Here is a 24,136-nt window from a genome sequence, read left to right as displayed (position 1 = left end):
ATGTTCATGTGATAGCCGTGCAAGTTCTGGAGGATCCTACCGTGCGGAAGGTACTTGATGACCTTAAGAATTCTCTGCAAGAATTAGTATCAGGCTCTTGTACAGAAGCTTGATATCACATTTGCCGCAATATCAACGTGTTCCATAAAGATCTATACTCTGGAGAAACTATTTAAAAAAAAGTCCTTCTCAAACAGATGAGTTTATCAGTACTTTCCAAGAACATCTTTCCAACAACGTCTTTCTTAGTACTTTGGTAGCTTGTACGCCGTGTTCTGAATTGGCCTTGCCATGACCGACCTGGTACGTCCATCTTGGTTGACAGGAAAAATACGAACGTTTGTTTGGACACATAGATTCTGCCTAGTTTCCTACACCATAATGCTGGCCGCCGTGGTATAAGTGAAATATTCATCAGTACATCGACAAAAACCCCAATAAAATATAATTAATAATTAATTTTCAAGGTGTTTTCAGTACCATTTGATTTTCTTCACTTGCTTTCAAAGCTGCTGGGGTGTTGGTCATAATAATGTAATCAAAGCGCAACTGAGACACACATTTTGCTGTCTACAACTGATATTCTAGCATGGTACACGATTAGAATACTGATTTCATTCAGTCGAATAAAGCATACCTTGCGTATTTCCAACATTATTGAAAACTGTTGACTGCTTCTCTTGCACGATTCCGTCCTATTTTTCGCCCTTTATATACATTCTTATTTCTTTCATAAGAACCACTTTTATTTTGTGATTTGTGTTATACGTTCTTTTTGGGGATTATTGAAATACTGAGACGTCCCTTACTGGTTGACGGCTGTGATAGGACGCATACATTTACTGGCGGCATGTACTCATCTTGCCACAAGAAAACACAGTATTCGTACACACACCAAACGACTTTTGGCAGTTCGTTGAAAAAGGACGTTAAACATAAGTGTACAGACGTGCATACCACACGTTTGCGAAAGGTCTTGTGTCTTGTTGACACATTCTCCTTTCTTTTGCATACGTTGCCGTTTTCCTGCCTTGAGTAGAACAAGATCTAGTTAACTGCGTATTTGTCGTAGAAAAAAATGTGTGGATGGTCCACTCTGATGTCCGAAATCTTGCTTTTCAAGTGGCCGATAAAAACAAAACAAGACTTTTAACTGGAAATTTCTGTAGAAGAGAAATACTAAAACCCAGTTTCTCGAAACGTTTTAAGCTCTTTTGCTTAAGCAAAACGTTTTCTTTAAGCAGTATAATGGTATACTTATGAAGTGTATGGAATTATGTTAAGAATCGTGCTAAGATGGACTTATGGAAAAAACTGTGATCTGAGGGAATTTCATTAACTTCAATAGTTTTATGAAACATTCCCACATCTTCCATTTTATGAGACAGCACCAAAGTGTGATTAAGACAACCTGGAACCATTTGTGCAGCTGGAGACGTAGAGTTTAACCACAAAAAATGTTCAATAGATATTGATTCCTGCCAAACACCATTTAGTTTACACTGATAATGAAATTGCCATGGCCAGTCATGGGAAAGACCAAATGAGCAGTCTGGTGCCTGTTGAATGCGGTCAAGATATGGCCGCAAAATGTTATAGTTTAACTTCTTTGTCCATGCCCCGCGTGTTCATAACTCCAAAAGCAAGAATTAAAATAGAATAAATAAAAAGCCCGTATCCTGATTATGATTAATTTGCTGCCCATAATTGTGGAGGGATCCAGAAGGATATGTCAGATCCATTGTTTATACAATTTGCTACCCGTAATCGTGGAGGGATCTAGACGGATATGTCAGATCCATGGTTTTTACACCTTGCTACACGTAATTGTGGAGGGACCCAGATGGATATGTCAGATCCATGGTTTATACACTTTGGTTCCCGTAATTGCGGAGAGGTCCAGATGGATATGTCAGTTGCAACTTGAATACACAAAACGACGTATAACACAACCCACCAAAGAACTAAGAAGATATATAAAGGGACGAAACTAGGACGAAACCATGCATAGAGTAGTTGTCAACCGTGTTGAATGATGGTGAGAGGACGGAATAAATGATCTAGGCAAATGAGTGAAATCCGCAACCCTAACGGAAGAAAATGAAAATAGGCCATATTTCACCGGTTAGGTGTGACCATTCGCCAACCATCACACTTTCACTGTAATTATATACAAATCCTATACCATGTTAGTATATGAATTTCCGATAATGATATATGTATCTCTGTTGGGCTTTGATTGCAGCTGTTCATATATCCTAGGTGGCGACCTAATTCATCACGAATCAATAAACATAGCCATCCTCCAAACTGTCATGCTTATGTAATGTGTTGGCACTGACAGTGGCACTTTGGTTAAAATCGCCTTTAATACGTGTTCTTTTTGATCTAATTCTGCCTCAGGCGTGGTGCAAATACTTGCGTACGTTACTAGTTCTTAAAGTAGATTTACTAATAAGTGATCGGATTTCAACGGTAATTTGCTAAGTAATACTACCTCTATATCGTAGCCTTTTACAATGTACTAACGACATTTTTTCCAATACAAAGACATGCAATACAGTTAAAGACGAACGGCACGGAGAGTAAAACCAGAACAGCGACGACAGTGTGACAGCCATCATATGATGACATTAAAGCAATGCAGGTTAAGGTGCTAATATTTACACGTCGGTGTGCATATGCTATGATCAATAAACCGCAAGAAAATATTTTTATCAAGCATTTATCCAGGGATACTACACGTGCTTGTAGAAGGAAAACCAATGCAAAAAACTAATTTGCTATCACATATGACGTACTTTCGGACTGACTGAGAATATTTCTCCAAGTACTAGTCGGATAAGAACTGTCCTGCATGATAAACGTGGAAGACAGATACTCGTATTCAGTGCTTTGAAACAGCTCTGTTTACAAATTGAAAAAGACGTTCAAAGTTAGAAGGCGACGGCTGGCCTTTATCGGACAGCTGAAAAACATTAAATCCAGAGATCAGCTATCACATTGTTGTCAGTGGTCTTTTTTGTCCCTCTGTGCTGTACGTCTTTAAAAAATCGGATTACGCCTAGCATAACTTTTATTACACTTCTGAATATAATAAAAGACGTACAGCATAGAAAGTAAAACCAGAACAGCGACATCAATATGACAGCTGGCTATTGGCCACACGTAACAGCTGACATCCGGTCTCTATTCAGTTTACCTTAGTCAGAGTTTTATTCCAATTGTTCATGTAAATGAATAACAAGTAGCAATTTGCACGCCCCTAGCACCATGGCTTAAGCAGAATAAGGCAAAAAAAGAGTGCAGTGATGTTATTTGCAATTTATTAGACGTCACAGGTCTAGAATTACTCAGAATGTTGCACTGTCATCGCATTTAACATACGATCACATTCAAACAGTAAGGCGGTAGATCCAGGGTCAATCCTGGGTCGAGTCACACCTAAGACCTTAAAAGAGGTAGTTGGAACTTCCTCAATTGCCGTTCAGCGTGAAGGGGAGAGTGCAACGGCTGGTTGACCCGTATCATTTTAACGGCTCGAGCGGGACGTCTTGCTTGCCTTCGGTAAGGCGTCTCAGTGAAGCAGCACTAGATAAAAGAGCGGTGGGAAGCCGTCCTGCAACAAGGAGGCACTTCGTCGTCATATGACTGAAAAATTGTACAAGATTAAACCACAAGCTCCCACTCACTCATTCAAACAATAAAAGGGGACTTGTATTTAAATAAATAATGGATAACTGCGTGCTCAAGAAGTTTTCAGACGGTTGCATTTGTGGTGTAGTGATTTTCCTCACACCATAGTGTTCTAAAGGGAAAAAAGGATATTCAATGTGACTGGAGCAGGCTGCCATTTTACGATTTTATACTAAATACAATGTTTATAAAATATTCCTATTCCAAAGTATTCTTAAGCTGTGGTCACACTACAAGTCGTTTAACATCAAGCTAAACTAGTTTGACATACACGAGCGATTACACTTGTCCGAATTAGTTCCGATCAACTACGAATACGATCACTTGATCCGGACTGGATGGCCATGTTTTTTTGATCGATAAAGAAAAGGTGTTTGGCGTTTTGATTCGTTAGGAATTTGGTAGCCGCTTGCACGTTGCTAAATTGATCTAAACGATGAAGTAAACCTATCATATTAGGGTCAGACCTAACTGCGGGAGGCTATGAATGATACAATGAATTAAATTCGTGTAGAATAATCGTTGTTGAAATAGAGACTTTGGAGAGAGTTCTGTTAAGTTTTACATCAAAAACAGCTTGCACAGTCTTGGCTGAAATCCAGATGTGCTCACTTGTTTTAAGTTAGGTAGTTAGATAAGTTAGGAAAAATATTAATTTCCCTGAGTTGTTTTGAAACGTTTATTTGGATTTGTTCAAGTTGTCTTTTCAACCAAATACTGTCGCAGTTTAGAGATCTGGCCATTCATATGTAACGACACCTGGACGCGTTTGTCTACACCCTTCATGACCCTTCATGTCTACCTGTCTTGACAACGGAATTTCCCGATCGCCTTAACTTCCATGTCTGGGCGGAGCCTAAAACCTGTCACTCACGAGAGATATCGGGCGAAGATCGACCTTGCGACTGGGAGCAATTGGGGTTTTGGCGACCCAAAGCAACTAAGAGCAACTGGAAGCAACTAAGAGCATACGATCAGACGCATGTTTTAGTCGACCAATGCGCTCTTGCGATCACCGACAACTGCTGACATAGCATTTGCTCTGAGTTGAGCATGTTTTACTTTTGTGCGACTCGAGGCGTCCAGTTGTACCCAGTTCCGTCGATCTACGCGTGCTTGCGTCCAGTTGGTCAACGTTGCTATCAGTTATGCGTCATATGATGCACCACGTGGTACATCACATGCACAGGTTACACTATAAAATTGGCGACCACCGAGTGGCAGGATGAAGCAGAAAATAAGCTCCTCGATGTTTGGGGGCTTAACTCGTGCTTGTGCGACATCTCTTACAAGTCACAGAGAACGGATATCATGTGCATTGGGTGTGTAGCGAGGGAGATGGCTACAATTAGAACACATTATAAAAGTTGCCTTTCCTTTCACTGGATAAAGAGAAAAGTTGGAAGAAAAGGACAAGAAAGCACTGTGTACATGAACAGGTCACACTGCTAAGTATCTGCTGATGGTGGCCGCCAGTCGTAGCCGACCTACGCGCACCAAAAGTGAATCTAAGCAGACGCCGTCAGTTACTCATGATCGTAACTTGTTAACATAAGCGCTTTGCGTTGGTCGTCTGCGTCGAGTTGTACCCAGTTGATTACGATCGAAGGTCGACCAACGCCCTGCTCTACGCGTTCTGGAGCCCACTGCTAGATTATGACTAGTCTTGCCTTATTACCCGTTTACGAATAGTTTTCAATTACAAGTAAGACGAAGTAAAAGTAACTTAGGCACTCATCATAACTCAGAGGAAAATTATCGCCTTTCTGGTCTACCGGCACTTTGATTGGCAGCTATTCTGCATGACCACAAGGCTACATTTCCGTATGAATTCGAATCTATCATCGGTAGTGGTCGGGGACTGGTCGTTTGTAAACAAACACGCTGTGCCTTGGGAAATTTGGCCCGAAAGTTGAAAGTTTGGAGCCTTACTACACGAATATGGGACATACTTGAAAGCTATAATTTTGCATATAAGCTGTATTCAACGAACTCCATCATGCTGTGAAGCTTCAATCTTCAAAGCTTGATCCGACTATCTCGCTTTCGGTTTCGATACCGAGAGCGTACATTTTACGTCATATTAGACACATGGGAATTACTGCCAACTTATTCCTTTTTTTCTTGGTGCATCTGAATAAAAATGTTCAATTTGTGAGATTTTTTGAATTTCGTGTTCATCGCAGACAGTAAAAGTGGTTTTATGAGAAAACCACTGCTTTTCTTGGCATTTGGGCTGATGGTCGGGTGCAAACTGTATACAGTTAGCTGAAATAATGCAGTTTGTGAGAAGGTTGCAGCCCATGGGTCAAGGCCATACATTCCACATAATAGTAGTACCCAGGGTGGTCAAATCTCCTTACTATTTTAAAGTTGATATATGTCTTTAGTTCATGTTTGGATATGATAGCCCTTACAGAGGTGTACCTTTGCATGGGTTAGATCCTGTTTAATAAACGTACTTATTGTTCAATGTTCTAAATCATATATTGCTAACAGTCATACAACAACATGGCTATTTGAAACCCCAGTCAACTGAGGATCAGGGTGTTCACCTTTAGGAATATTTTCTTAACTAATTCAAGCTATTCTTCTCAAACGTAATGGCCGATTTGATTTTTTTTTTTTTTTTTTTTTTGATTGGTGTTTTACGCCGTACTCAAGAATATTTCACTTATACGACGGCGGCCAGCATTATGGTGGGTGGAAACCGGGCAGAGCCCGGGGAAAACCCACGACCATCCGCAGGTTGCTGGCAGACCTTCCCACGTACGGCCGGAGAGGAAGGCAGCATGAGCTGGTCTTGAACTCACAGCGACCGCATTGGTGAGAGGCTTCTGGGTCATTCCCGATTTGATGATTAAAGATGACATTTTAGCGCTCTCTGGGATGAGAGATTGGTAAGCCATTTTCTTTGAAGCCAGAAAAAGACAGAAGACAATAGGTTTATGTTTTGTAACATTTTAGGGCATTTTATCGTAGTTGTGTTAACAATTAAGTGTGTCTTGCCATGACCGCTAACACTTGCACACCCTCATATAACAGTCAGCGGGTGCCATGGATGTTTAGCTGACATCTTGCTCCTTAATTTCGTGTCTTAATTGTGTAATAAGCGTATGGTTTGATAATGTCAGATACAGGCTTCCATAGGCTGAAGCAAGTTACAGATGCTCCGAGTGGTCTCCATGGTTACACCTCGTACCTAGAGCTTCTACTTTTTTGAAATCGGTAGATTTTTCTGAGTATATTCTGTAGCTATTATTTACTTGTTATAGGCAATAGCGAAGTGATGTTGAGCCTTTTTCCTGTGTTGCTTTGTTACACTGAAATGGTTGTAAAACTGTGATACCCTTGATGCTATTGTGATTTCTACTGCGATCCGTTACTAATCATCTGTCGCAGTTTGTTTTCGTGAAAATGTGGTGTATTTTTGTAAATGCCAGATTTATCGTAACGCGCTCGTGGAGCATTCGTGCATTCGTAAAAATGTACTTTTACGCGCTAATCCCTACACTTCTATCCTGTGTATTGTAAATAGTCCAGCCCTGACAGCACTTAGATATTGTCGATCTTTGGGTAAAGGGGGTTGTTTCATTCCCTTGATTGTATTTTGTCACGTTAGGTTATTGTTGATCTCAAGGACACAGGTTACCTACAGAAGTGTGTTAGCAGCATCGCCCCTTTTACCTTTTCGCAGGTTGAGTGTATATATTGTGAAGCATTATATACGATATGATTACTCAATTGTATTGTTCACATTACATGTGTGTTCATGTGTGGTGGGCCTTATGCACCACCTCAAAAGCGATAAGTGAATTACGATAGTTGTAATCGGTACAATATTGTATTGCTGATTAAGTATGGGTAATTAACTAGTGCTATGTTAAGTTCTGAACAATGGATATATTTGCTTGTATTCCACAATATATTTTAATACATGTCCTTGAAATGTGTGAAAGACTTTGTTACTTTCGCCATATGAGTATGCATTAAACGTTGGAGCTGTACAATAATTGATTTCTCGTAGAATAGAAGGTTAATTTTTCTTCTGTTAGGTGCTACACATGATGTTTCAAAGCTTTGAGTGGTGGTAGATCCATTTCGAGTCTACGGTGGGCAGTTTGTGCCATTACGGAGGGTCAGCATCATAACTTTGACACGTTGTTATCATCTAGGATACCGCCCAAAGTACTGGCAACTTCATAACTGTGATACGTAATTGTAGTCTAGAATATCGCCCAAGCTGACAAACTCTTAACTTTGTCTTGTTTCATCTACAGTTCATAGTTCACGATGTTCTTCAGATTTTTATGACCTTTTGATGTTGATCGTTTGGTTACATAACAAACTAAGGAATGTCTTTGAAGTGAACTTCTTAGGCCTTTTGTATATGTAACTCTAAAGTACATTTACTGCACGAATAGATGTAAAGTGTGTTAGCCTTATCTCTTGCCATCCAGACACCTTTTTAATGATAAGTACAACAAACATGTGATACTTTGACCTTGGTGTGTTTAACAGAAACATAATCAATGATGAATTTGTGTAATTCGCAGGATTTACCGGATAATGGGTGTTCCCATTGATCATGAAATACAAGGCACATCTGCAGACCCTCAAAAATGGAAGTTGGTGTTCGTCATTAGAACCGTTGACCTCTGCACTCATAACAATTGCATGCGGAGTTCAGTTACGGAACCCTGTGTGTTGGCAATCATTGGTCCGTTGCAAAGTCAAGCTGTCTGGAGAGGAGAAGATTTCTCTTCTTATCCCAAAAACAAAATAGAGTGGTTAATCCTTGAACTTGATGTTAAATTTGCCCTTTTTGATTTAGAAGGGCTTTTTACTGAATGTTGTCATTAACTCCTATATAGTCTCCTTTTGTTCCTCCCCTGCACTATCTCTGAAGAAATAAATGAATGATTAAGGGGGTAGTGCAGCGACTAGTTCTCTCGTATCAGTATGATGGCCCGGCGGGGGGGGGGGGGGGGGTTACTTGTCCCGAAAGGAGGCGCGTTTCATACACCCTAGGGATTCCGTCCTCGTCATATGACTGAAAAATTGTTGAGCAGGACGTTAAACTCCAAGCATTCACTCACTTACTAGAAGGAAAATTGTAAAGTACAACGTTAGACCTTGAGTACTTACTCACTCACTTTAATGCACGACTGCCGGATCGAGGTCCGTCTTGTGTAGGGCAAAGATTCTTTGGTCAAGTGTTTGTGTCGCTGTTGTAAGCATGTTGCTGTCTACACCTACCTAAGCAAAGTGGATAGGAGATGTTTTCGTCCATTACAAAACTGCACCTGCATGATAATCCTTGACACATATTTGTCTGCCTTACCGTTGGGGTAGTGTGCGCTCAACCTCATCTCTAAAGAGCTAATGTGTTGAGATCTATCAAAACACGTTTCGGGTGAAACGTCCTAGAAGTAATTGGTGTGTTCCTAGAAAATCTAGTTCAAGTGATAGTTACAGATTAATCACAAGCATCTTTGTATAGTACAGTCAAGTCTTTGTCATGATGAAAATGCTACTGAGTCATGTTACATTTTTGAAACTCGTTCATGTTCAACTCCTGCTACCTGATGTCCAACGCTCGTCGAAGAATGATCCACGAATCCTGTCTTCTCTCGATATCAGGGATTCACAGTTATCATCAAAACAATGAATGACACTCATCTGCTCCATCTGCATGGATGTGTCTTCAAAAACGAATGATATAACAATTACAAAGAAATAATTTGCTTCGGGATCCGCTCAATGCATTTATGGCTCTATACACGTATGTCTCTGCATTTTTATGTAGTAGTTTAGCAGTCTGCATTAATCAAGTGGTAAACTCCTTATATGACATCACTGTTTACAATATAGTTAGAAAAGACCACTTACTATGTTGTAAAAATTGAAAAAAAAAATATTGTCTGAGATACACTTGGTGTTTTTTTTCCTTTTTTAAACTTCAACTTCAAAGTATATATTTACACTCTACGAAGTGTATTCAGAAATAATTTAGCCCTTAATCTTAGCACTTGGGGGAACTTTAAATTACCAGTATTCTTGATGGAAAAGTCAAAACTTCTGATGAAAGAGGTTTGCCCTGTCATTGTAGTTTTTAGCCTTCTTGGTGACAGGTAAAGAAATGACACGAACGTTTACTTACCAGGGCTAATTTACCTTAAGTACCTCGTAATAACGGGAGCGAAAAAAAGAAGTACACAGCTTGGGAACACCGGAATTCTATAGGTTTATCGGTCTACACAGGATATTGCCTGCAGAATATACTTAAAAACACCTTGCAAACATGTGATAAGGTTGACGAATTACAATTTAAACTGTTGATAAACTGTTCTCAACCCACCTGAAGACCTTGTAAATGTGAAATGTAAATATACACGTCTGTTGAATATCCAATACATGTGGACTGCTAAATTTTTCTTGCTTCATAAACAATCCAAGCACTCTTTTAAATTGGTTTTATTATATTATAAACTAAGAATCCACGATACCTTGACGTTTCTCTTGTTTTTTGTAATTTACGCAACGCTTTATAAGGTGATTTTCTATTTTATCAAAATTTGAGATAAAGCTACCATTGCAAGAAGGCTATCATGTCTTAATTGACTTCTACTGACCCTATAACATGTTAGGTAGGTTTTTCCACCTCACATGGTACCAATATCATGTCTGGTCCAGGAATGGCCACAATGCATGACCAGGACACATGAACATGTAAGTGCAAGGGTTTAAACATTAAATCAGGTAAGATTTCTGTGGATTTGTGATGGTGATGGAGGGACTGTATGTAGTGTGGGTGATACGTGCAGCGAGGGAGACCGTTTTTTGTAACCTCGTTAAAATATGTATTTACTTTTATTATATATATTTCCCGTACCTGGGAAAAGTAATTTACTTGAAGAAATAGTATGTCATAGATTTTTTGGAAAGCTTAAAAAATGCAAAAAAATGTTTCCACACTGTCCTGAGAGATAAGTTATATACCTTCATGTATTCACTGTTTAAGCCGTCCTCCTTACAGGCAACAGCTGGCAAACATTCGATTTTTATCATGCCATTGATAGGGACATTGGGGAAAGATCAGCCATTCAACCCCAGGCCACTGTTGCTTCAATGGAGAGATCTTCCGCTGGCGCTTTAACAGATCGTCAAGTAACTGTGACATAGTGGTATATAAACGCTTTCTACATCCAGGCTGGATGGAATTTTCTAGTGGTTAGACACGTGGATTTGAAACCCAATGATCGCTCGTTCACATCCCCAGCTGGTAAGCCTGCTCACATAACATTAATTATCTTCTTCTTCAACTTAACATATACTAAATCTACACTACTAAATAATAGGTCTGAAAATTATCTTGAATTTATGGTTTCTTCAATTATTTATGTCTGTAGCATATAGTTACAGGGAAGCATTATGTGCCTCATACGATGCATTTAACTTCATTTATATTTTTTTATTAATTTAAAGATGAAACGCAAGCGAGGAAAAAAGCAGGAAGACTTCACAGACGTCATGTTTTCTAAATTTACTAAAGTGATGGAAGAAAAGTTTTTTTTGAAGCAGAAGAGAGAAGACAACAAGCAGGGAAAGAACAGGAGGGCAGGTGAAGGAAAATGGAAGAGAGATTAATGAAAATTAAAAAAAAATTAATTTTACTTTTTCATACCAACAGGATTTTCGAACAGTTATTAAATATGATTAAAAGGAGTATGGATTGTATTTACTTTTACATGTGTCCACTTATATAATATGCATCATCCAGAAGTCCATTTGCTGCCAACTCCAAAGATTCATTATTTTTTGGCATTTTGCTTTTATTGCAATTTGTTTTCACACCATGAAATGTATTACAGTTTAGACGTTGGCCTCTTGTAGAAAATACTGTGCTGCAATGTTTAACGGCATGTGAACGTTTCTGTTAAAATAAAGGCTATTAATGACTTGTTCCCCTGTAAAAGAGTTTCTTGTCAACAATGGGTAGGTCTATTTAATTGACTTGAGTTTTGGTCATGATTGGTAATTTTGACGTCATCTGTTGACAGCAAGAAGACAACAGGTCTTTCCATCCATGTTTATTTTCTTGAGGCAGGGCAATATACATGCCCTTAAAGTCCACCCAAGAATGCAACACGCTGAAGGGAGATTAGCCAAACACTCTCGGGCTAACAGATCCTGTATTCTTTCTCCAATGTGCCAAGTGGGGCAATACAAATGACAATGGTTATGTCTTTGTTTATGGCACAATCAGGGTGAACCCATGTATTTCTCAACAGAGTTTATGATGAGACTGTAGGACTACTGGCTAGAACAAAGTAATCACAGAGTCGATTATAAGATCAGGTACAAATAGTGGACAATGAACAATCAACATTGAAAACCAATACTACAAAATATGTATCTTGATTTAACTGTATCAAGTATTCTTCAAACTGGACAAATATTGGAACAATAACTGCCAGCAATTTGAAAGAAATATTAGCATATGCTGGATAAACAGACATATGGTGCATGAAGAATGAATTTTGATTAGACTACACTTCAACCCAGTTTAGTTGAAAATCGGAGAAAATCTATAGAAGGAGTAGCGGTTTGAAACTTTAGATACATTTATTGTCATATTTCTCTCCATGTTAATTTCATATCTAAATTCTTATCTTTTCATCAGCGTACAAGAAGAAAAAATATTTCACTACCAACTGATTAAATTTTTTGTGACAGAGTTGTTACCGTCAACAAACAATGGCATTAGGCTATGAAATTTCTAATTTTCTTGCATTCATGGGCATTGGCGACAAGGTGATGGTTCCTTTGTTGCTGGATTCTCTTGCCATTTTATGCAAAATAATCAATGCAGTTGCTCTGAGTTCAAGCCCTGCTCTGGCTGGCCTCCTCTCAGGTCATATATGGGAAGGCTTACCAGTCACCCGTCCAAGGTCGTGCGTTTCCGCTGGCCCTGCGCATTTTCCCAGCATAATAAGAAATGTCTTATAGGAGCGAAAGTAACAAAAAATATTGGAAAGGAATTCACATAAAACGCAGCTTAAATGGTGAACGCATTATATGATCAAATCAACCAATCACAAGAAACTGGTTAAACTAGAGTGAACCAGTTCAGTGCTTCCGATGTGACCGCCTCTCTATGTGATACTAGTTCGATCTGAACGCTTTTTGAAAAGTTTGTATGAATTAAACTAGATCGATACTAGCGTGACTGCAGTTTTAAACACTACCACAATTTTTATCAATGCTTGAACAGTAGATGATTCACCACAAATGTCACACTGACCCTCAAACTTCAAGACAATATCATCTTATGTCACACGACCACAGTTCTTATCTTGAACGGTACATGATAATCCATGTAGGCTACACACAAATGTCACAATTTCAAGGCATTATTATATTTTGTCGGTACAATTTCATATAAATGATCAACAAAATTTAGTAAACTTACACATTCTTAAAATCATAAGTTTAACCTATTAGTTTCATGCTTGTGTGGGTTTACTAGATTTGACACCTGGAATTGATAGCTGAGACGACTGTGACCAAGGACAGACAAATTATTTGGCGCCAAGCAGTAGCATACTGAAGCCAGCAATGGAAGCACAGAGGTGTTCAAGGCAAGCGTATGGAACAAGACAGGGCTGTGATAGCATATATAATCACAGTCCTAAGGGCTAGAATAAAACATGCTTAAGTATAGCAGAATTTCACATCACACCTTGGGGTTGAGCAATAAGCAATTTTAAGCATTAAGTACAATAAGACCCTCTGGAATTCATCCGCAAAAGGCTTTGTCACAACGCTACTCATTAGTGTGGGGTGATTGGAAAAAGTAAAATGGCACAAAAAGCATACTATTGTAATGCTGAAACCGCGCTTAATTAACTGACAATCACAATATAAGACAGTACAACATGAAGAGTACGTAACCAATAAAACACCCAGCACAGACCCGTTTCCCTCCTTATTGGGTTTCTTTAACTCTCCATTGAAATGCCTAAGTAGTAACAATCTAGATCCTCTAGCTCCATCCCTTTAATTAGATTACTTAAACTTTATTAGATGATGGAAACGAATATTTGGCTTTTCACTCGTAAAGCGTTAGGTCACCTTGTTTTTCACAAAACTCATGTTTTTGTAAAAAGACACATCAAAATTTGACTTGTGCACAGCTTGGTCTATTGTTTTGTTGAAGTGCCATTCCTCCAGACAATCCAATACGTAAGGCTGATAGTCCCAGTGGAATTTATTGGCAAACAGATGCCGTTGTGATGTCAGAACGGGCAAATCTTTTACTCCAAAGATACAGATTGCTCGTGTAAATTTACCAGTACAGAGTTTCCAAAGCTTGGTGCCTGCCCAGATCTTGAAACGTGTGAGAAAATGGTAATTTTCAAAATTACTTTCCGGAGTGCCTGTGAAAGATAATAAAATAAATAAGAAAGGGAAAATTTTATAACCGGTTAAAGCTGAAGGCCTTAGACGTTTGAGTTCATGTAGATGTAAGAGATTAATAGCAACCAAAACGTATAGCTTTGGCTTGCGCGACAGGGACTAACAGTTATCTGTCTCATCTAGTCTGAGAAAATCACATTGCCTGTATCAAAAAAGACAACAGCGTATGATAAAATCCGAGCAGCGACGACAGTGTGATACATGGCAAATAGTTACACAGAACTGATGAATAGCGCCATTTAGACACGCAGGTATACAGATGGCGAGCATGTTTTGTTTTTGTTTTAGTTCATCATTGAATATTACCTGTATTAAAAAGCAATATAAGATAAGATCAGATTTGTGGCTTATTTTGCGTATGTGGTCCCCTAAAATTTCATAATCTGGAATTGGCAGAACGGTTTATTTTTCACTGATTTGTTTATTTTTTGACTAGAGATTTACGCCGTAATCAAGAGTATCTCACGTATACGACACCGCCAGCATTATGGTGAGACTAATAACGGCCAGAGACCGGGGGAAACCCACTAGTATCAATGGCAATGATTCACATTAGCTACATAAAATTATGTAATACCATCGTGAAGATTTTGGTTTATTTTTTACTTGTTGGCTTGGCTAACATCACCTTTAAAAATACCCTGAATCTCCCAGGTGACGATTATTGTTTATTTTCACGTGTGGTTCACTTAAGTCACATTACCTCCGAAAAGACCAGGGTCTCCCAGATGAGGATTCTAGTTTATTTTTGCATGTGGTACACTTAAGTCACATTACCTTTATAGGAACCTGGAACTTCCAGAAAGGGATTGTGGTTTAATGATGCGAAAAACGTTTCATCGGGAACTCGCGTCTTCTTCACCCACTCCAGAAAGTCCAAGGCAGTTTGATTGTGTAGAAGAAAGTCGACGTACCCCCTTGAGGCTGTGATGTGGACAGCCCCCTTAGTGGGAATGATCCCGTGCGGTGGGGGGCCAGCATTCTTCCAACGGTCTGTATTAGCTCTGCAGATACATGTTAAGACATATTCAGTTCTATACTCTGTGTTATGTACTCGCTATGTTGTGAGTTACTATATACAGTGACCAGCATTAGGTATAGAATAAAGCACATGCAAAAGTCCACACTTACAAATGCTATATCAGTCTATATGTTATGTAGGTTATTCATTACCAGCAGAACCAACAATCCGTGAGTGAATGAGTGAATTAGAATATTTGGCGTTTTCAAAGCCAAAACATAGATGATGCACGCCATAAACCAACAATCTTATGTGCGCAGTGTTGTTGAAGTCAGTGTGCGCTCGCTTTCTGTGCATTTTACAGCAGTAAATGCTTGCTGACTTGCTTGTCCAGCATGTGCAACAACGCCAGTTTGGTGCAAAGTCAGAATGACTGTACAATGAGCATAACTTTGTTGTAAGTAAATAGGGATAGGACTTCCAGAATCTATGATGCTCTACTTCATGATTGTGTCTGATCCCGCTTAACCCAAGGCTAGGGGGCTGTATATTCATCGCGTGTAGCTCGCCACGTTAGATATATTAAAAATTGCAATCAAATCACAAATGAGATGCATAATTTATTATCGACAATTTATATTCTAGCATGATACACGATTGGAACACTGATGTCAGTCGCCTAGAATATGCATTGTTTCTTACTAACAGCATTGGTAAGTGCTGACTGCTTCTCTTTTCACGATAACGTCTTATTGTCGTACTTTATATATTACTTTAGTTCTTCGGTGTTTTGTGTAATTTGTTGTTTATTGAATTGGCCTTGCGATTATTGACCTGGAACGTCCTAAATGGTTGACGGCTGGTATTGGAATGTTTGTTTCGACGCATAGATTCATAACCAAATGACCAGTACTGAAATCAATGGCCGTTGTTTTTCGTGCATGTACAACACCTCCCTACTTATGATGGCGATCTTATTTGAAAGACTGTCATAGGGTAACACGTGTGCTGGGTGGGAAATGGGTCTCTAGTCTATTCAGGTATGTGAATGACACGTTGACTAATTAGCTTGAATCTGTTTACAGATTGATTTCTTTACATTTAGAAACACGTTAAACATAATAAATGTTTAATTTATTTATTTATTTATTTGATTGGTGTTTTATGCCAAGAATATTTTTTATTCAAGAATATTTCCCTTATAGGACGGCGGCCAGCTTTATGGTAGAAAGAAACCGGGTAGAAACCGCTGGAAATCCACAACTATCCGCAGGTTGCCGTCAGACCTTTCCACGAACGGCCAGAGAGGAAGCTAGCATGAACTGGGCTTGAAATTGCAGCGGCTGCGTTGGTTGTTTATTGATAGAGAATAAGAGAATTAATTCATAATGAATAAGTTATTTGTTTACGTCCTCCTAGGTTACACAGAAGAAACCTAAGAATAAAGTTTGCCAAAGTCGGACAACATTTTGAAACATACCTGCACATAAAGCAAGGCGCGGTAAATGCATGGACGGAGATATCCAAATGAATATCTTTCGCTTTTTACAAAAGTGTTAGATACAAATAATGATTGAATTACACATGAACGTAAGTGCAGAAAACAGAGATGACACACTTACCTTCCCCGCGTGCCTTCTAGATTGTTGGAACCATTATAAGCCTTTAGAATTTTCACAAGCTCAAAGTTGATCTTCAGAGGAAATTCCTGTCCCGTCAGATTGATGAAGTATTTCCACTTTTGGTACGCCCATAATTCCTTCAGACAGAGAAGTTCCGCTTCTAGGACCGTAAATTTTCCCCACACTACAGCAACTGGTTTCTCCACAAGAAATACGTTGTCAAAACACTTCGCCACGGCTTTCATCCCGTTTTTAATGGAGTCCTCTGACTTTCTGTCCACGTGGATACAGTAGTAATTCTGAGGCTGGTAAATGGCTCTGAGCAGTCTCTCCGCCTGTTCGATATCTACGGTGGCTGCTGGTTTGGCTAAAATTGAAATATAAAATATACCTTAATACGAATATTAGCTAATACATTTTCAGTAACTGGGCACTGGGCGTAAGGAATTATTTAAGACGGGGTACTCATTTCTACATTTATTTATTTATCTATTTGATTGGTGTTTTACGCAGTACTCAAGAATATTTCACTTATACGACGGCGGCCAGCATTATGGTGGGTGGAAACCGGGCAGAGCCCGGGGGAAACCCTCGACCATCCGCAGGTTGCTGACATACCTTCCCACGTACGGCCGGAGAGGAAGCCAGGATGAGCTGGGCTTGAACTCAAAGAGACCGCATTGGTGACAGACTGCTGGGGCATCACGCTGCGCTAGCGCGCTAACCAACTGAGCCACAGAGGCCCCATCCATTTCTACAAACAACAGCAAGTTATGTAATTTGCATAAATCCAGATAGGAAGCCACATTACATACTAAAGTCGTCTGTTAGTGATTATTTTACAAATGAATTTTCTTTACCCGGGAAACTAGGGATGAAAGACTAAATTTTCCAAATGACTGATAATGCACCGCCCAAAACGCTTTTGTTGTTTGACGCATATTCAGTAATACTCCGGTATATATAAATGATGACTGTGCCTCATAGGTATGCAGAGGCCTCCGTGGCTGAGTTGGTTAGCGCACTAGCGCGGCGTAATGACCTAGAAGCCTCTCACCAACGCCGTCGCTGTGAGTTCAAATCCAGCTCATGCTGGCTTCCTCTCCGATTTCCACCCGCCATAATGCTGGCCGCCGTCGCATAAGTGAAATATTCTTGAGTAAGGCGTAAAAAATCAATCAAATGAATGAATAAAATCAAATGTATGCATGATTTCTAATAATGGAGTAGATACATTTATCCCATAAATGTGTCTCAGGGCAAGGGATAAAGGGGTGGGATAAATGTCGTATCCCACCTTTTGCTAACACTAATGAGAGATCTACTTGATTGGCTCACAGAAGTTCATTCATAAAAATCAGCCATTCAAAAGATTCAAACGGAAGACGTGATTTTTTTTCCTACGTGATTTTGTCTGCATTTCTGGGACAAAATCATGCTGGAACGACTGAAAATCGGAGAGTTTGTTACCATGGACAATCGCGGAGAAGGGGATACACTAAATTTGTGTGAACAATATGTACAAGTAGGAGAATCCGGTGCTGATTACACAGCTGAACTTTCACCTCTAGTAGGAGAATCCGGTGCTGATTACACAGCTGAACTTTCACCTCTAGTAGCAGAATCCGGTGCTGATTACACAGCTGAACTTTCACCTCTAGTAGCAGAATCCGGTGCTGATTACACAGCTGAACTTTCACCTCTAGTAGCAGAATCCGGTGCTGATTACACAGCTGAACTTTCACCTCGCAGATTATGTAAAATCGCACCAGCAACGCATGCGCCCACTGCAGACACAGTACTCGTGAACATACAACCTACGGGAAGTGGTATACAACACTAATTTGATCTAAATGAAAATAAACTGAGTCAACTGAATTAAACGCCACTGTAAGTCTGCATGGCCAGAAAGCGACTCGCCCAGAAGCAATCATAATGTACCTTCAAACAAATGCAAATAACTGGACACAAAAACATACAGCTTTTCAACAATTATAGCTCACTTTCAGAAAGCCAACACCGCGAAATATCCAAAATTCTCAGGTCTTATGTCAGTTGCTTCCTCCCTCTTGTGCTAGTTGAACTTCTTGCATCTTACATAGTACGTCGGAGATGTACTTTGTAAGTGCACCAATCCCCGTGGGCCGATGTCTGATGGAGGCTTCAACATCCACATCTACAACTACAACAAAACGACTAATATCCATCTGCTAAATAACGTCGTATCAGGGTAAGCCAGTTCTCACCATTGTCCGAAGAAATACAGACTGTGGTCATATATGCACTGGAAGTAATGCTCTTTTCGGGAGATGTAAGCGCATTCAGTTCCAACGGCACGCTCACACACATACACGTGTTAAGGTTGTTGTTCGTACACATATCACCCTGTTGACCTGACGCCTTGTATCTGTGTCGGCTTACTTGAAGGCCACACTTATCAACTGGAATTCAGACGCCTGTCAATTACAGGCGGCATTACAGGAGGCATATTCTGGTACACTAATAGTACAGTAAAATGTCTATATTTTCATTCCAGGGATACCTGGATAGTTTGTGTAGTGAACTGTCTATATTTTCATTATTGGATTACCCGGATGTTCCGTTCCAGCAACAGTGATGTGAACTGTTTATATTTCTATTATTTGAAACCGGATACACTGCAGTAAGTTGTTTATATTTTCACTCTTGAACTACACGGGTATTCTGTGTTAGCGATACTTTCAAACAAGTATGAATCGCGACTGAAACAGCCCAGAAATCTCATAAATGACAGTGACACGTGCTAGAAAGTAGAGTGATAAACGTCTGATTTAAGTAGCAATGGAAATGGGTTCTTGCCATCGAACCTGAGCTTATGGGGTTTAACATTATGAATTGGGAAAGTGTTCTGATTTCATTTTGTTCTTGCAAGAAAATAAATTTCCAACATATCCATGTACACAGCTTGTGGTGTTACATGTTCCTGACGAAAGGGTAGTGTAACACGTGGTTTTATTCATATAACTGACATTGTACAAGTTTGTGAACGACTTGTCCTAGTAAACCTAAGTGAACAGTCCTCGTCGTGTTACGTTTTGCACGAAGCACAACTTTCATACAAGTGCTATCGAGGGGAATGTCTTTCAGCAGCGTGGGGATGCTCGTGGGATTCCCTCGGACTGTGTCTGGTTTCCTCTCAACATACTGATGGTCATATCAGTGAAATATTCTTTAGTACGGCGTAAAACTCCATTTGAAATAATTATATAATTCAAACAGATCTCAAATGACGAATAAGACCTCATTGGTCTTTAGAATAAGACATTAGAGGTGTAAGGAGAGCGACTGCACTTCCCAGTATTGTCCTTTTTGTTGTTTGTGTCGTGAGAGTGATTTCTCTTTGTCAAGCAGAGTGCGCGCATTGTCTTCCGTGTAATATACTGTGTAAACACCAGCAGAGGGAAATATTTCGCCGATTAAGGCAAATTTTCGGTGTGACTAATGATGTATGGACCAGACCAGCATGTTCAGTAATCATCAGACGTAAGTGTCAGAGAATGGTATGCATTGTGATCGTGAGAACAAGCTGTTGGTTTTGGGACCATGCTGTCTGGGTAAGTCACGTGACTTTGTAAATCCATATCTTCAGAGCTTTATTTTTATCGCTGTTCATTAGGTTCTTACAAGTAAACATTGATTAATAATATAAATTAATTCACACGAAAATGAAATTGTGACATGCTAAAATTTGTATCTGCGCGAAGAATGTTTCTTAAGGTTGTAAATAGGACATTTGAACAACAACGATGACATTAAAGTTTAATGATTTCTGTATATTCATATACTCTCACATGTTGACGATGAGCTCCTGCTGTCGTCAGTTTTCAGTAAGGTTATTGGGTTTAGACCGTTATTTCGACTGACAACTGTTTTTCTTGTGTGTGTTTTTTTAATGCTGTAATTTATTTATGTATTTATTTATTTGATTGGTGTTTTACGCCGTACTCAAAAATATTTCACTTATACGACGGCGGCCAGCATTTTGGTTGCATACAAGTAGCAGTTTTTAAAAGGAAGTAACTTTTTTTCTTTCTTTCTTTTTTTTTGTACCAATCTACTAGCCTTTTGCTACTATAGAAAACTTTTATGCCTCGCAGGAAATTGCTGTCCCGGATCTACATAATAACCTATGGAAGACATAAATTCTGTTGTTGACCTGGCTTTATCGATGATATCTTGGCGACGAGGATGGGATCACACAATTCTTGCAGCCTCTGTTGTAGAGAATAATTAAAGACGTACATAGAAAAGTACAGAAAGTAAAACCAGAACAGCGACGATAGCGTGTCAAACGCGTGTCAAACAGCCACACGCAACCGGTGGAACACGGTCTCCCGTCAACCCAGCACAGCCAGTGTTTTCAATCTGTTTACGTAAATGCATAACATTAAATCACATCACATTAAAACAATTCAGAGGGGACTGGCCTCTGGGATGGGACAACACAGAGAGCAAAAGCAAAGCAATGATGACAGTGTGAAAAATGGCAAATGGTCACATGTTACCGGCGAAATACGGCCACTTGTCAGTTTACCTCATTCGGGGCCTATACAGGCGGACCTTAACTCAGGTAAGCTGACAGAATATCCATTCACATATATTTGACGTCACACTGTGACCTGACTTTCCGCAGTCTATCCCAAGTTTACTTTGTATTTTTGTTATTTTAAATGATAAACTCGTGTATCGACACTTACTAAGGTTAGATAAATTCTCTGGTTCATTCAAGTAATAGTCAACTCGGTTTCTCATGAAAGTTAAGCACTGAGGCTACACAGAATTTGAGGTATCAGCCCACCAACCCTGTCCACCCTTTCAAAATCTTTAACTGTGTTCCCATACTCTTGTATTTGGGAAGGTCGTGCAGCAATCTGCGGATGGTCGTGGGTTTCCCATGGGCTCTGCCCAGTGTTCTCCCACTATAATGCTGGCCGACATGGTCGAAGTGAAATAGTCGTGAGTATACGACGTAAAACACCATTTAAATAAAAGGAAAATAAATAAGTTAAAGAATAATTAAGTTATGTAAATTGGTATGGTAATACTACTACAAGGACACGCGACGGAAGGAAGACAACAGAACCGTTCTATCGTTTAAGGTTAGATTACTTTGACGATATTTTTTACCTTGCTCTGAAGACTTTGAATCTATTTTGGTTGAAATCTCTTTCAACAGCGGGTACTTTTAAATCCTTATTTCTTGAACATATGACACCAGGTGTTAAACAAAAAGAAAGTCACAATGGTGCGTACTTTATTGTTATTTAGTTACGCACCTGGACTTTATGCTGACAATAAATCATTGTGCATACACGTGCCTAATAATCGGACAGCGCATGGGATCTTCCATATGGGGGAAGTGGGTTGTACGAGTTATGAAAATTTTCTAATGATACTAGAGCAACCTGATGCTTTTATGAACAGTTAAAAGTCCGATACCTATATATTAGTATATGTATTTTACCAGGAAATTATCCACAGTCGACGATTCTGAATTTTGAATTAGATTAATGCCAGGAAAGTCGACAATCTAACGTTCGTAAGTAAAAACTGACCACTGTTTTCTCCTTTGGATCACCAGCTTTATTTACTATCTATACTGTGTACAGTATTTTTGCATACTTGTCTAGGAACTGATGTTTTATGTGAGTTTTTGTTTTGAAAACGGGTCTTGAACCTTTAGTCCTTGACACTTAGCTTGAGCTAGTTAAAAAGAAGGTTGTGTGTGCTATGCACCATATCAGTACTAATGTTCATGTGATAGCCGTGCAAGTTCTGGAGGATCCTACCGTGCGGAAGGTACTTGATGACCTTAAGAACTCTGTGCAAGAATTAGTATCAGGCTCTTGTACAGAAGCTTGATATCACATTTGCCGCAATATCAACGTGTTCCATAAAGATCTATACTCTGGAGAAACTATTTAAAAAAAGTCCTTCTCAAACAGATGAGTTTATCAGTACTTTCCAACAACATCTTTCCAACAACGTCTTTCTTAGTACTTTGGTAGCTTGTACGCCGTGTTCTGAATTGGCCTTGCCATGACCGACCTGGTACGTCCATCTTGGTTGACAGGAAAAATACGAACGTTTGTTTGGACACATAGATTCTGCCTAGTTTCCTACACCATAATGCTGGCCGCCGTGGTATAAGTGAAATATTCATCAGTACATCGACAAAAACCCCAATAAAATATAATTAATAATTAATTTTCAAGGTGTTTTCAGTACCATTTGATTTTCTTCACTTGCTTTCAAAGCTGCTGGGGTGTTGGTCATAATAATGTAATCAAAGCGCAACTGAGACACACATTTTGCTGTCTACAACTGATATTCTAGCATGGTACACGATTAGAATACTGATTTCATTCAGTCGAATAAAGCATACCTTGCGTATTTCCAACATTATTGAAAACTGTTGACTGCTTCTCTTGCACGATTCCGTCCTATTTTTCGCCCTTTATATACATTCTTATTTCTTTCATAAGAACCACTTTTATTTTGTGATTTGTGTTATACGTTCTTTTTGGGGATTATTGAAATACTGAGACGTCCTTACTGGTTGACGGCTGTGATAGGACGCATACATTTACTGGCGGCATGTACTCATCTTGCCACAAGAAAACACAGTATTCGTACACACACCAAACGACTTTTGGCCGTTCGTTGAAAAAGGACGTTAAACATAAGTGTACAGACGTGCATACCACACGTTTGCGAAAGGTCTTGTGTCTTGTTGACACATTCTCCTTTCTTTTGCATACGTTGCCGTTTTCCTGCCTTGAATAGAACAAGATCTAGTTAACTGCATATTTGTCGTAGAAAAAAATGTGTGGATGGTCCACTCTGATGTCCGAAATCTTGCTTTTCAAGTGGCCGATAAAAACAAAACAAGACTTTTAACTGGAAATTTCTGTACAAGAGAAATACTAAAACCCAGTTTCTCGAAACGTTTTAAGCTCTTTTGCTTAAGCAAAACGTTTTCTTTAAGCAGTATAATGGTATACTTATGAAGTGTATGGAATTATGTTAAGAATCGTGCTAAGATGGACTTATGCAAAAACTGTGATCTGAGGGAATTTAATTAACTTCAATAGTTTTATGAAACGTTCCCACATCTTCCATTTTATGAGACAGCACCAAAGTGTGATTAAGACAACCTGGAACTATTTGTGCAGCTGGAGACGTAGAGTTTAACCACAAAAAATGTTCAATAGATATTGATTCCTGCCAAACACCATTTAGTTTACACTGATAATTAAATTGCCATGGCCAGTCATGGGACAGACCAAATGAGCAGTCTGGTGCCTGTTGAATGCGGTCAAGAAATGGCCGCAAA

General features: G+C 39.3%; 1 protein-coding gene across 1 annotated transcript; it reads right to left on the bottom strand.

Moving 5' to 3' along the window:
• Window positions 1-11,877: 11,877 nt before the first annotated feature.
• Window positions 11,878-18,937, bottom strand: LOC135463439 (beta-1,3-galactosyl-O-glycosyl-glycoprotein beta-1,6-N-acetylglucosaminyltransferase-like). Its single transcript, XM_064740698.1, has 5 exons — window positions 18,860-18,937; window positions 18,311-18,548; window positions 16,762-17,128; window positions 14,956-15,182; window positions 11,878-14,138 (listed from the first exon to the last, which is right to left on the bottom strand). The coding sequence occupies exons 1-5, from the start codon at window positions 18,935-18,937 to the stop codon at window positions 13,825-13,827; spliced, it is 1,224 nt and encodes a 407-aa protein (XP_064596768.1). The 3' UTR covers window positions 11,878-13,824.
• Between the last annotated feature and the right edge of the window lie 5,199 nt (window positions 18,938-24,136).

The sequence above is a fragment of the Liolophura sinensis genome, chromosome 3, assembly GCF_032854445.1.
Source record: "Liolophura sinensis isolate JHLJ2023 chromosome 3, CUHK_Ljap_v2, whole genome shotgun sequence".
In the NCBI taxonomy this organism is placed as follows: domain Eukaryota; kingdom Metazoa; phylum Mollusca; class Polyplacophora; order Chitonida; family Chitonidae; genus Liolophura; species Liolophura sinensis.
This window is presented reverse-complemented; position numbering and strand designations above follow the sequence as displayed.